Source organism: Limulus polyphemus, unplaced genomic scaffold, assembly GCF_000517525.1.
Source record: "Limulus polyphemus unplaced genomic scaffold, Limulus_polyphemus-2.1.2 Scaffold2820, whole genome shotgun sequence".
Lineage (NCBI taxonomy): Eukaryota > Metazoa > Arthropoda > Merostomata > Xiphosura > Limulidae > Limulus > Limulus polyphemus.
This window is the reverse complement of record NW_013668430.1, coordinates 65,374-76,921: the sequence shown is the minus strand read 5'-3', so window position 1 is coordinate 76,921 and position 11,548 is coordinate 65,374. Positions and strand designations below refer to the sequence as shown.

Here is an 11,548-nt window from a genome sequence, read left to right as displayed (position 1 = left end):
CCTTCCACCCCCCCCCCCAAAAAAAAAGTACATCACGTATAATAGTTAAACAAACCGCCTAAATGTCACGTTAGTGAAGCCTATATAATGTATAAAGTTTAGTATACTCTAATCCCTTATAGTGATGGCACACGACGAGACACGCATTTGGCACGTTTTGTTGTTTGAATACAAGAAGGGATACAACGCCTCTGTAGCTACAAAGAATATCAAAGAAGTTTATGGAAATGTTTTGAACGTTCGTAAGTGTCAACGATGGTTAAGTTAAAAAAAAAATTGTTCAACCATCAGCTATCGAATATATCTACATGGAGAACTGTGTTCAATACAGACTGGCTGGACAAGAAATTGTATCCAAGGTGGGCCTGTTACTAGTGGTCCAACTAACCATCGATCATTACATATGCCCACAATGTGGACTGTTTTCAATACACACTGGCTGGACAAAAAACTAAATCCAAGGTGGACCTGTTCACAGCATGTTATTAGTGGTCCAACTAACCATCGATCATTAATATGTCCACAGGGAGGACCGTTTTCAATGCACACTGGCTGGACAAGAAACTGAATCCAAGGTGAACCTGTTCACAGCATGTTATTAGTGGTCCATCTAACCATCGATCATTAATATGTCCACAGGGAGGACTGTTTTCAATACACACACTGGCTGGACAAGAAACTAAATCCAAGGTGGACCTGTTCACAGCATGTTATTAGTGGTCCATCTAACCATCGATCATTAATATGTCCACAGGGAGGACTATGCTCAATACAGACCACAGTGGTGGCCTTAGGGTTGTTGGGAGTCTGGCAAGAAAATCACTTGGGGCCCATTAGAGGCTTAATTTTGAGGACCTATAAGCAGGTAGAACACTTGCAATTTCAATTTCTCTTTGCCCTATCCATGAAACTGCAATCAAATTATCTTAATATGATATTGATAATACAAATATTCAGTGTAATTAATTTCTATTACAAGATGAGTGGAGAATATTACATAACTAGCGTATAGCCTCACTCTATAGTTTACCCTAATCTCAAATTTCATAGCTAACTGAAATAAATTTTGCAAAATAATGCTTGACAAACAAAGAGGCAGAAAAGTGCTGTTGAAGCAGTCAACGTAGGTAAATTCCTTTGCGAGCTGATCAAAATTTAGACCAATCATGAAACGAATTCTTGGTGTATTCCGAGAATAATTATTGGTAAAAATTAAAGAATAACTTCTATATATATAGAAAAGCCAGTGCATTTTGGTAACACTACATTCCAACAATGGCTTTTATGTCATGAAGCTTGGCAACAAAATTATAGTCTAATATTGTTGTTAATCTATGTACTGAAAGTATAAAATGAAATGTTTACACAACAAAACTGTAATTATTTAGTCTCTGTTAATTAAAGAAAATAGTTTAATTTAGAAACACTTTAAGTTTAAAATGGAATCAATATTTTTAGTTTCATGATAAATTTTTTGCACTTAACTCTAGGATAGATGATCCCACACTATGTTTCTACTTTAGGCTTATTATACCAACACTCACTACACTTAAAAGGTTTCACGGCACCCCCATCACTAAAATCGTAATGAGTAATCGAACTATTCTATCTGGATAAATGCATTCTGGCTTTCAGTTTTATGACTCCTCCTATTTCGAGAAATCAAGCGTGATGTGACTTGACACACACACACACACACACACACACATACTAGCTTCTATGTGGGTTAGATACATTGCATGGACACAAGTCATAAATACAAATTTGATTGAGAGACATATTATGAATATATGATGGCAGATTTTCTCGCCAAAATAAATTGGAGTCAACGATCAATCCATTGCGCCTACACCTACTTCGATAATCAATATTCATAAGTCGAAGAAAAAATAGAAGACTCCGAGTTTTGTAACATTGAGCTATGTTCTAGGTTCATTGCATCTTCTTTGTTAGCCCATCTACAATACAAATTCTTCACAAGACATAAGATGATAGCCAATGTATTGATGAATCGGTGACATGTTGATACAGACCGATACATTTCCAGTAACTTGATGTAATGCAACTTTTCCTGTCTTCTTTGAAGCAAAGTCCCAACTTAGCTCACTATAATCTAAATCTCTCCAAATTTTATGTTCAGTTGAAATTATTGCTAAGCCAACAAGGTGTCCTTGTGACACAGTAGAGCGCAGATAATTTAATATTATTTTCAACTCTGAAAATTACCTCTCACCAGATGCAACTGTTGTAGGCACAATGAGAATAATGCGAAGTACAACACATAAATTTGGGTAAGTATCTTGAATTTCAGACTTATAAATATATTGAAGGGCTGCCAATGATGTGCATTTTTTAAAAGTTTATTTTTGCATCCCTTTTCCAGGTCATTCAACAAAGTTTTTACTCTTTGCCATCTCAGGCTTGATACGTTTATCCCAGTTTGAGATATAGTGGTGTTGCTAGCTGGTTGTTATAGCTTTGGTTTGAAGTTTCGAATCAGGTGCGATTCCCTTTTCTTTAGTGTCCATTCGTCTGTCTCTGAGTCTATTACTTTGAAGTGTTCAATGTTAGACTTCTTGCTGCAGTCTTTGCTTAGATGGTTGTAAATTTAAGAGTTGTTGAATAGGGCTGTTTTTGTGCATGCTCCTTAACTTTGGTATCTAGGATTCGGATCGTTGACCCAATGTAGCAATGCCTACAGCATGGACACCTGTATTGATACACCACCAGCGATTATTTGAAGGACGTATTTCATCTTTAAAAAGGAAAAAAAAAAGTTACTTATTAATCGTTTGCTCAGTTTCAAGATCACTCTTAGGCTGACTTGGAAATAAGCTGATTGCAGAATGTTCTTGACTCTTCTCTTTAGTTTGATGCCATGAGAACCAGTGAGGGGTAACACCAGGATGATATGACACTTGGGAATGCTGAAGTCTGAAATCTTGGGGTTGTAAACTTTAATAATATATTCAAAATACTTTTGTTGATGAGTGCTGAGAGTAAAGCATTTTAATCTAATATTGATAACTACATCACCAAAATTACAATACGAGCTAGTAAGTGGACATGCTCTATGATTTAGAATATTTATTAAATTAGTTTTGTAAGAATCATGTATGAATGTGCTGAAATGAACAGAAAATGTTGGTTTCTGGTAGTATCTGGTTTCAAACCTGTTGCTGACCTCTAGTTCTAAAAAAGACAATTTAGATTGCTTTTGTTCTTCAACTGTAAACTTGACATTCCTTTATTTAGAATTTAAATAATCTTGAAACTTTTAACATGATTTTGTTCTCTGAATATAATAAAAGGTCATCAGTGTATCTCTCACAAACCAAAGACTTAAATTCGGATGGACAGGACTGTAACCAATTAGTTTTGTGATAAGACAAAATTAAATTAACTAATATGGGAGCAAGTGGTGAACCCATGTCCACACTGTCAACTCGATCATGTCTTATTATTAAACACAAAATGAGATTCTAGGGTCGTAACTCCCAAGTAGTTTCGTAAATTGATTTTTCGTTAACCCATTAAACAGATGTGGTTACTTCATCAAGCAGAATGTTAGTACATAAGGACTCAATATCAAAACTAATGATCAAATTATCTATACAGCTTGATCATAGATATGACGAAATTAGAAAAAACAAAGGAATATTTGACGGAAAAGTCATTCTTTGTAACTGGAAGTAATGACATATTTAAGAAACTAGGTAATTTATAACTGTGTGTTTCTATGTTAGATACAACAGGTCATCATCACTCATTTTTGCCAAAGATTTAACATCAAATACGAACTCATATTTGTCCTTAAACTGCACCATTTGCCAAATCTTTCATCTAGGTGAACAATTGTTTCATCCACCATACTGTTAAAAAATTCAATGCAAAATTTGTCATTTGGATCAATTATGGGTTCACCTGATCCTTCACCTGGAAATGTCTATGCTTCTTTCTCACGCGCTGCTCTGGAAATTTTATCTCGATAAGATCATCTGTTGCCTTTTGAAAAAAATCATCTCTGTATTCAGTCATATAATATGGATACCTTTCAACAATGTCAATGCAATATCTTGCTGCATATCCATATTTTGCATTTGCTTGCTTACTATATTTACTTGTGACAGGACGTAATATCAGGTCACTGTGCAAATGAATGGGAATGATCGTAGCTCAGCCAGAAGACTATTGGCTTCAGCACAAGTTACACTGTCAAGGTCAGGGATTTTCAATAATTCCCATCTCTCGACTCCCTATAACCAAAAATCTGGGGATGACAACACTGTAACTGATGAAGTGATTAGAATTATACAACTCAGTTTGGCACCTTTCGAATCCTTATGACTAACAATCTGGTGATGACAACACTCTGCAACTCACGAAAATTACACTAACTTAGTTTGCTGTCTCTCAATTTCCTATGACCAAAAATTCTCCAAACAATTTGTTCAAATAGATAACTGTTATATATATCTTTTCTTATCTCTACAAGAGTTTTCAATAGCTGACACTACAGAAAAAAATAAAGTTACCAGTAGGATATTACCAATAAATTTTAACTTTTAAATCTGTTCATTATTACTTGAACTTCGTATTTCAATAACTGAGACTGTCTAACTACCAGTGTATGCTAGTAGATTGTACAACTGGAAGAGATGGAAGGCAGAAAGTAAAATAAATATGAAGACTTGATGATACACGAATTTACAAAATGTTTTCAAGGTTAAAATTTTAACTTATTTTTAATAATCATCTTTAAAAGTACGAGTGAGATGAGTTATTTCTTTAAAGTTTATATATATATTTAATATTATAAAAAAAAACGTCTGCACAATATCAGTTCTTTCAAGAATTTATTAAATATATATTTTCCACATTAAAGGAATGTAACAGAATGTGAACTTCTTAAAGCAGGAGTCCTGGCATGACCTGGTGGTTAAGGTTGTTCAATTCACAAACTGTGGGTCATTATAATAAGACAGTCAATCACACTGATTGATGGTAAAGAGTAGTCCGCTGGGTGTTGCCATCTGGTTGCTAGATCAAAATAGTGGTAGCTAGCTTTAATGCTTTGCAGGTTCATATTTTTATTTCTACCCAATACACACTATATTTTCACCATAGCCACTTGGACTTAAACAATTGTAATTTTTCAACAGTTCTGTAATCAATTGGTGACAAATTAAATTTCATAAACACTAAATGCAGTGTTGTAAAAAAAAAGTTACACTATAGTGTCTTTGCAAGTTCTTAAATCATTTAATATTTCTGGAAATTGTTAAGATTCCACCAAAAGTGATGAGTTAATTTTAAATTAATAATATTCTGTGTATTCCTTAAGAAATCATGAAGTTTCCATCAAAAGTTATTACTTTACTTATCTATGGGTACTTTAATTAATAGCATTCTGTGTATTCCTTATGAAAATTATTTCAAAAGTATTAACATCACCTCTGCACGTCGACCGAGAAAACAAAATAATATTTTTTTTTTTTTTACAGTTTGTAAGGTTAAAACAAACATAAATGTTCAATAATAGAGTGGGTTATGAGTAACCCAGTGTGCTGTGGGCTTGTTCAGAGCATTTCTGTGAGATGTGAAGAGAGACTTGAATGCTTCACTAGCATGGGGATCTTTTGCAATGCTGTATTTACTCTGTGCCTTGTCAGGTATAGTCAGCTTTGTAGAAGTCCCCGCTGAGGATGAGTTTGATGTTTTACTGGTACCTGAACCAGCCACCTTGCAGTTCTTTGTATCGCCTGAACATTATTGAATAAAAACTGTATTAGTTTAGAGTTTCATTTGAAAGAGAACAGAATTTAGGCTAACTTAAATGTCATTTTCTTAAAATATCCAGACAAAAAAACAGCTTAAAAATATAACTTAAAAGAAACATCTAGAATACGTGCTTTCACTTGGAGAGTCAAGTTTTATATCAATTTAAAGTAATCACTTCAGACTGTAACATCTAGTGAATTGTGTAACCACTGGGGGTTATGATACCCCACAAAGGAGATTGTTGCTCAGTATGCATACAAAATGTATTTCTTTGTAAATATATATATATATATATAATATTGCACACACTAATCACAGCTTTCTTTGTAAATACATAATTCTGCCTAAGACAGTTAAATGTGCACATAGAACCCTTAAAATGATTTCTTGCATGAAAAAGAAAAGAACTTATTTGGTTAAACTGTTGCCAAACAGAATGGTAGCACCTTTGCTTTGACAATGAGTCAAAGTTTCTGGTAAGATTTGAAAACATAAGATGAGCATGGTTTTGTTAAAAACAAAAAATCTATAAAAAAAAAAACTTGCCTCTTATTGGTTTATTCCTTTGCAGGAAGTATTTAAAACTTAAAAGCATAAGGGGGAGATGGAGGGTGCACAAAAAACAAAGTAAGTTTTCTAGAATAATTATAAATAAACTGATAAAATGGTATATCTAGCCTAACTGAACAGTCACAACCATAACAAAATTTGGTCTGCAGTTTAACTGTAATCATGAGTTATTAACCTGAATGCATAGTCTCACAAAGGAAAGAAAATCCACGACCATAATGTCCAAAAGTTTCTAAACAGCCAAAGCAACGTCTAAAACACTGTAATATTATTTCTAGGTTAATATAAATCTTGATAATGAGCATTTCACTTTATAAGATTGCTACAGATGGGAAAGATTTAAAAGAAAACTTAATAAAAGTAAAGGGTAGACAATACTTCAAGCAAACATATGAGTGACATGATACAATGTAAAATAATAATTAAATTTTGAGTTCAAAGTTATCCAGATAAGGTCTTTCAAAGGACATCAAGACTTTATATAGTTGACAGATGCTCGACATGGTCCATTTTTAACCCAATGCAACAACAATGGTGTTAGTTTGTGTCATACAATGTAATATGCGAACACGATTGTATGTCAGCAAAATAAATAGCTAGAAGCTCAATACTTTAATATGATTAGTTTGTAATGAGACAACTAAACTATTCACTGCATAATTTTATTGAAATAAAAATATATTTAGGAGTTTTTTTTTATCACTTTTAATTACTATTTTGCACAAGGAAAACCTCCATAAAAAAACTAACTGTATCTTACCATTAGGGTTCCCTTTTTTGTCATCTTTTGGTGGACATGATTCACCATTCTCTGTCTTTTGTTTCTTTTCAACTGCATCAGTTGTGTTTCCTTCCTTTATTTTATGTTTCTTGGATTTCTGAAAATAAAAATGTCAAAAGTTATGTTGATTTAAACTAAATTTCTGGTATAGTGGCTAAGATATATTACCTGTATGGCCATTTATATTATCAACTGTTTTGGGGATACAAGATCTATTACTAACATCAGGTTGAGCCTTCGTTGACTTGGAATACTTGCCTGTAACCTTCAGCCAATAGTGACAATAAGTTCCCGGTATATTGCTTGTGGAATAGCCCAGTGTTTGAATCTAGAACATCCCAAGAATTCAAATCATGATGGTACTGAAAATCAGTCTGTAACAATGTGGCAAGAAGCAACTAGACAAACTTCTGGGTAAGTTCTGTTGTGCAAGAATGTTGGTTCTGCACAACTACCCCAATGGGTTTTCTTAGGATCCTGGTAGCACTTCCCTAGATCAACATATTGTTAGGGAAGGTTGTGAACGTAATTCTAACCTTTCTATCATGTAATCACATCCTGCACAGCATATCCACAATTGGTACTATCAGGTGCCAGACTTTCCTGACAAATGGCACCCAACCACTGTTGCTTTTTATCACTATGTTAGCTCTAATCATTTAAATGTTGTACTGCTAACCATTTCCCAGAAATGTGTGATAGGTTTTTATACTCTTCAGATAAGTTACCACATGAGACTATCGAGCATACTTACATAGCTGCACTACCATGTCTGGCATTTGAACACAGATGACTGTACACTTGTGTCCATGTGTATACACACATATGTAAAAATACATTTTTATCATTGATGTACGTGTCTACAAAACAATATAAAATAACATTTATACAATTAATTCTAACTTCAAATATTAATTCTTTAGAGGATGCTAGTATGCAAGACTTTAATATAAAAACTAGTGATATTCATAATAAAACTTTGAGTATATCTGGGTTGAAAAGGCTGACTTTAGGCAACTGGGCTTGGCTCATTTACCCAGATTTGCTTAAAAGATTAAAATTCTTGATAATGGAGAAGGTAGTGTTACTATAACTATAGAGGTGGGTGTAGAGTTCATAGCATATCTAACAAATTACAATCTCATGTATTATTATAACTTTAAATAAAGGAGGATGAAAGTTGGGTGATATTTTTTGATAGATATTGATGAAATCAGATTTCTATTTTTATATCTTTAGGGGTAACTGTCATGCCAACTACTGATGGTGAGTGGGTGTGGGATGTTGTGAGCTCTATTACCAAGATATCCTAATCCATTATTGAATCTGTAGTTTATTTTCTAGTGTTGCATCTGTTGTTTTGATTATGTCTGATAAACATAATATTCCTAATGCTATTAAATGTGTTACGGCAGGAAATGTTCTCACTTATACGTTTGTATAAATGGTATCATTTACATTGTGTTGATACAGTTTTGTTGGTGTGTACACCTATAATGAAAATGTTGAATGTTTGCATGAAAATCTCATTAGGACTGTGCAGTTCTGAGTAATCATTTGTACACCTTTGATGTAATATAAATAAAAATAACAATATATATACCCACTATGCTATATGATACACATTTTTCAGGACTTTTCGTAAATAATTAATTTAAGACAAACAACATTTTAACAGAATTATATTTGTTTTCACCAGATTTGGAGAGAACTGACTTAACTGAATGTCTTGACAGTTAGTTAAGTGAACCCCCTGTTCGCAGACTCAGTCATATTGACTGATCCCATATCTGTGAAGCTATACATAATAATGTTTACTATAATTCTGAATTTATTAAGTGTCTCTTCAGGAAATTTGGCAAACTTTTAGTAAACATTATAAGTCTGTTGTACACAAAAAAATCAGATTTTTTGATAAAGTGTTTTCACTAAAGATTAGTCTGTGAATTTATGAAGCCTTTAATGAGTCAGTCTAAGTGAAATGTGATTTTCATGACAAGAATAAAAATACTTATTTTCATCTTATAGTTTCAGATTTCATTTGCATGTTATATTTTATCATTTACTTTCTCAACACTAACTGTGGTGAAATCATCACAGTGATTTTATGGTTTTACTGCTGCACTTTGTATGACTAGACCAATAATCCTAGCATCAAAACAATAAATCACAATGAAAGCCCATTAGCAATTTCTTATAGAACCTACATAAACACCATGTAATTGTGAGGTGTCACATTACACAGATTTAGGTTGTGTAATATCAGACATTCAATTTACTCAGTTTTGTTAGGCTAAGCTGAGAAGTTTATAACCTTAGTTACTTTTGTTAAAAAATTTTAACTCTAAATAAAAAAAATAATATACATAATAAAACAGGATTTATAGTACTCACTGTTTACCCGAGCACTTAGCACCCAAGCAAATGTTCCCCCATTTTTCTTGTTGACTCTCACAAATTTGGGTGTCCAAAAAAGAATTTATGTAGTTTTCAAATATGCATTTTATAAGTAAGCTACAGATCCTTTTATATGTTTCAGAGTATTTAACTAATTAGAAACTATACTGTAGACATTGATAAGCCAGAAATATAAAATTTGAATGTCCAATCTTTTTGCTTCACTGAAATATCACAATTTTTGACACCCACTCCTGTCTTTTTTTTGTATATAAAAACAAAACTATAATCCTCTCTGACATTGCTATTTAACATATTTATAACCAAGAGAGAGAGTAGTTTCTGAATCACATGAATCTCATCATTGTTTATTTTGTTTTCTCACTCAAAGCCAATAACTGACAAGAAAATCAAGAAATTTATTGACTAAAGCCGTTGCTCCAAGAAATAATGGAATTTTTTAAAATCTATTTATAGATAAGATAGAAATTCATTTAAATTACAGTGGTTTTGGGGACATTCTGTTCTAGTGTCTGATATATATTTTGTGTTATAAAATGCATATTTGAAAACAACATTATTACTTTCATGAACAACCAGCATGGTGTGAAAAAAGTAGCCTTATTGAAAGTATGTTCTTGGGTACAAACAGACTTATTTACATTATATTTTGTATTTTTGGATATTTTATTGCATTGTTTTTCATTACATTTCATGTTAGAGAAAAGAGATACAGTAAAAGTCTTAGAGATTATGCAATAAAAATATGAAACTGCAAAATGAAAAGAATTATTTTTATTCTTTGCACGAAAACTTTTCACTCAGACTGCTTCATTAAAGGCTTTGTAGGTTCGCAGAAAAATCTCTAGTACAACAGACTTAACATTTAATAAAAGCTTAACAAATCTGGTAAAGATACACTTAGTGTTTAGTTTCATGGTGATTACAAGACCAGTTGAAATGACCGAGCTCATATACTGATAGATGAAACGATTACTTAACTTAGGGTGGAAAAAAAAAAGAAAGAAAATATTGGTTAAAATGAGCAGCAAACAACCTACAGGACCTTTCATTCTGAAGCCAACTACTAGGCTTAACACTCTCCACATGGGCTCAGTCAATTTGACCAACCATGTGACTTTTTTGTACTCGTATAATCTTCATAGATTTGATACTACTAAGTTTTAATACAGTATGTATATCTTCATGAAATTTGGCAGTCTTTCAGTTGACATTACAAGTATTTCACATACAAAAAATCATATTTCTAATAAACTAAAAAAAAGATTTGTCTTTGAATATATCAATAGTTTTGAATAGTCCATGTGCAAAGTGATTTTCATGTTAAGATTAAAAATACTTTTCTTCATCTCAAATTTCATTTGTATAATCTCTAAAACCTCCTAAATACATATCAAATGTTTGTTTTCAGTAAAACTTTATATTTTGTCTGTTATTATAAGTTATAAATCACTTGGTGAATGTGCAACTCGTGTTATGCTATCAAATTACATTACCCACAAGCTACTCTGAGCTGCTCCAGAGTAGCTCGCATGCTTACCTTGTGAAATATTTTTATTATAATATTATTATTAATGTTTATTTTACCTAATCTAACCTTAACTAACCTAAAGAGTTCTCTATTTTTACATCTTAGTTACTTTTATAATAATATATAAAGAAAAATATGAAAAACAAGAAATAAAGTACTTACCCAATCTTTTTTCTTTCTTACTCTCAATTGTCGAGGACAGTTAAGCCTAATTTTTTATAGTAATGCACTTAATTTTTATTTAATTAAATAATGCACCAAAGAATATAGACTAATAACATGTAAAAAGTAGACAAATTTCTTTACCTCTCAAAATGTGTCTGACTTTCTATCTATGTGACAAGAACTGTTAAAAATGTGTTCAAGCTAGTCGTTGTGACTCCTTTGGGAACCAAAGTTGTATTACAAGTGAAATTGACTATTCTGTGTTCAGAACACAACGTAATAAGATACTCCATTTGATAGAT

At 32.3% G+C, this 11,548-nt stretch overlaps 1 protein-coding gene across 1 annotated transcript in view; it reads right to left on the bottom strand.

Moving 5' to 3' along the window:
* Positions 1-4,839: 4,839 nt before the first annotated feature.
* The window catches only part of LOC106467982 (protein RTF2 homolog), a 28,513-nt gene continuing 21,804 nt past the window's right edge, over positions 4,840-11,548 (bottom strand). Inside the window, exons 7-8 of the mRNA XM_013928375.2 lie at positions 7,112-7,229; positions 4,840-5,762 (exon numbers count right to left, since the gene is read on the bottom strand). Of these exons, the coding sequence (XP_013783829.1) occupies positions 5,533-5,762; positions 7,112-7,229 (348 nt within the window). The 3' untranslated portion in view covers positions 4,840-5,532. The remainder of the gene's footprint in view (positions 5,763-7,111; positions 7,230-11,548) is intronic.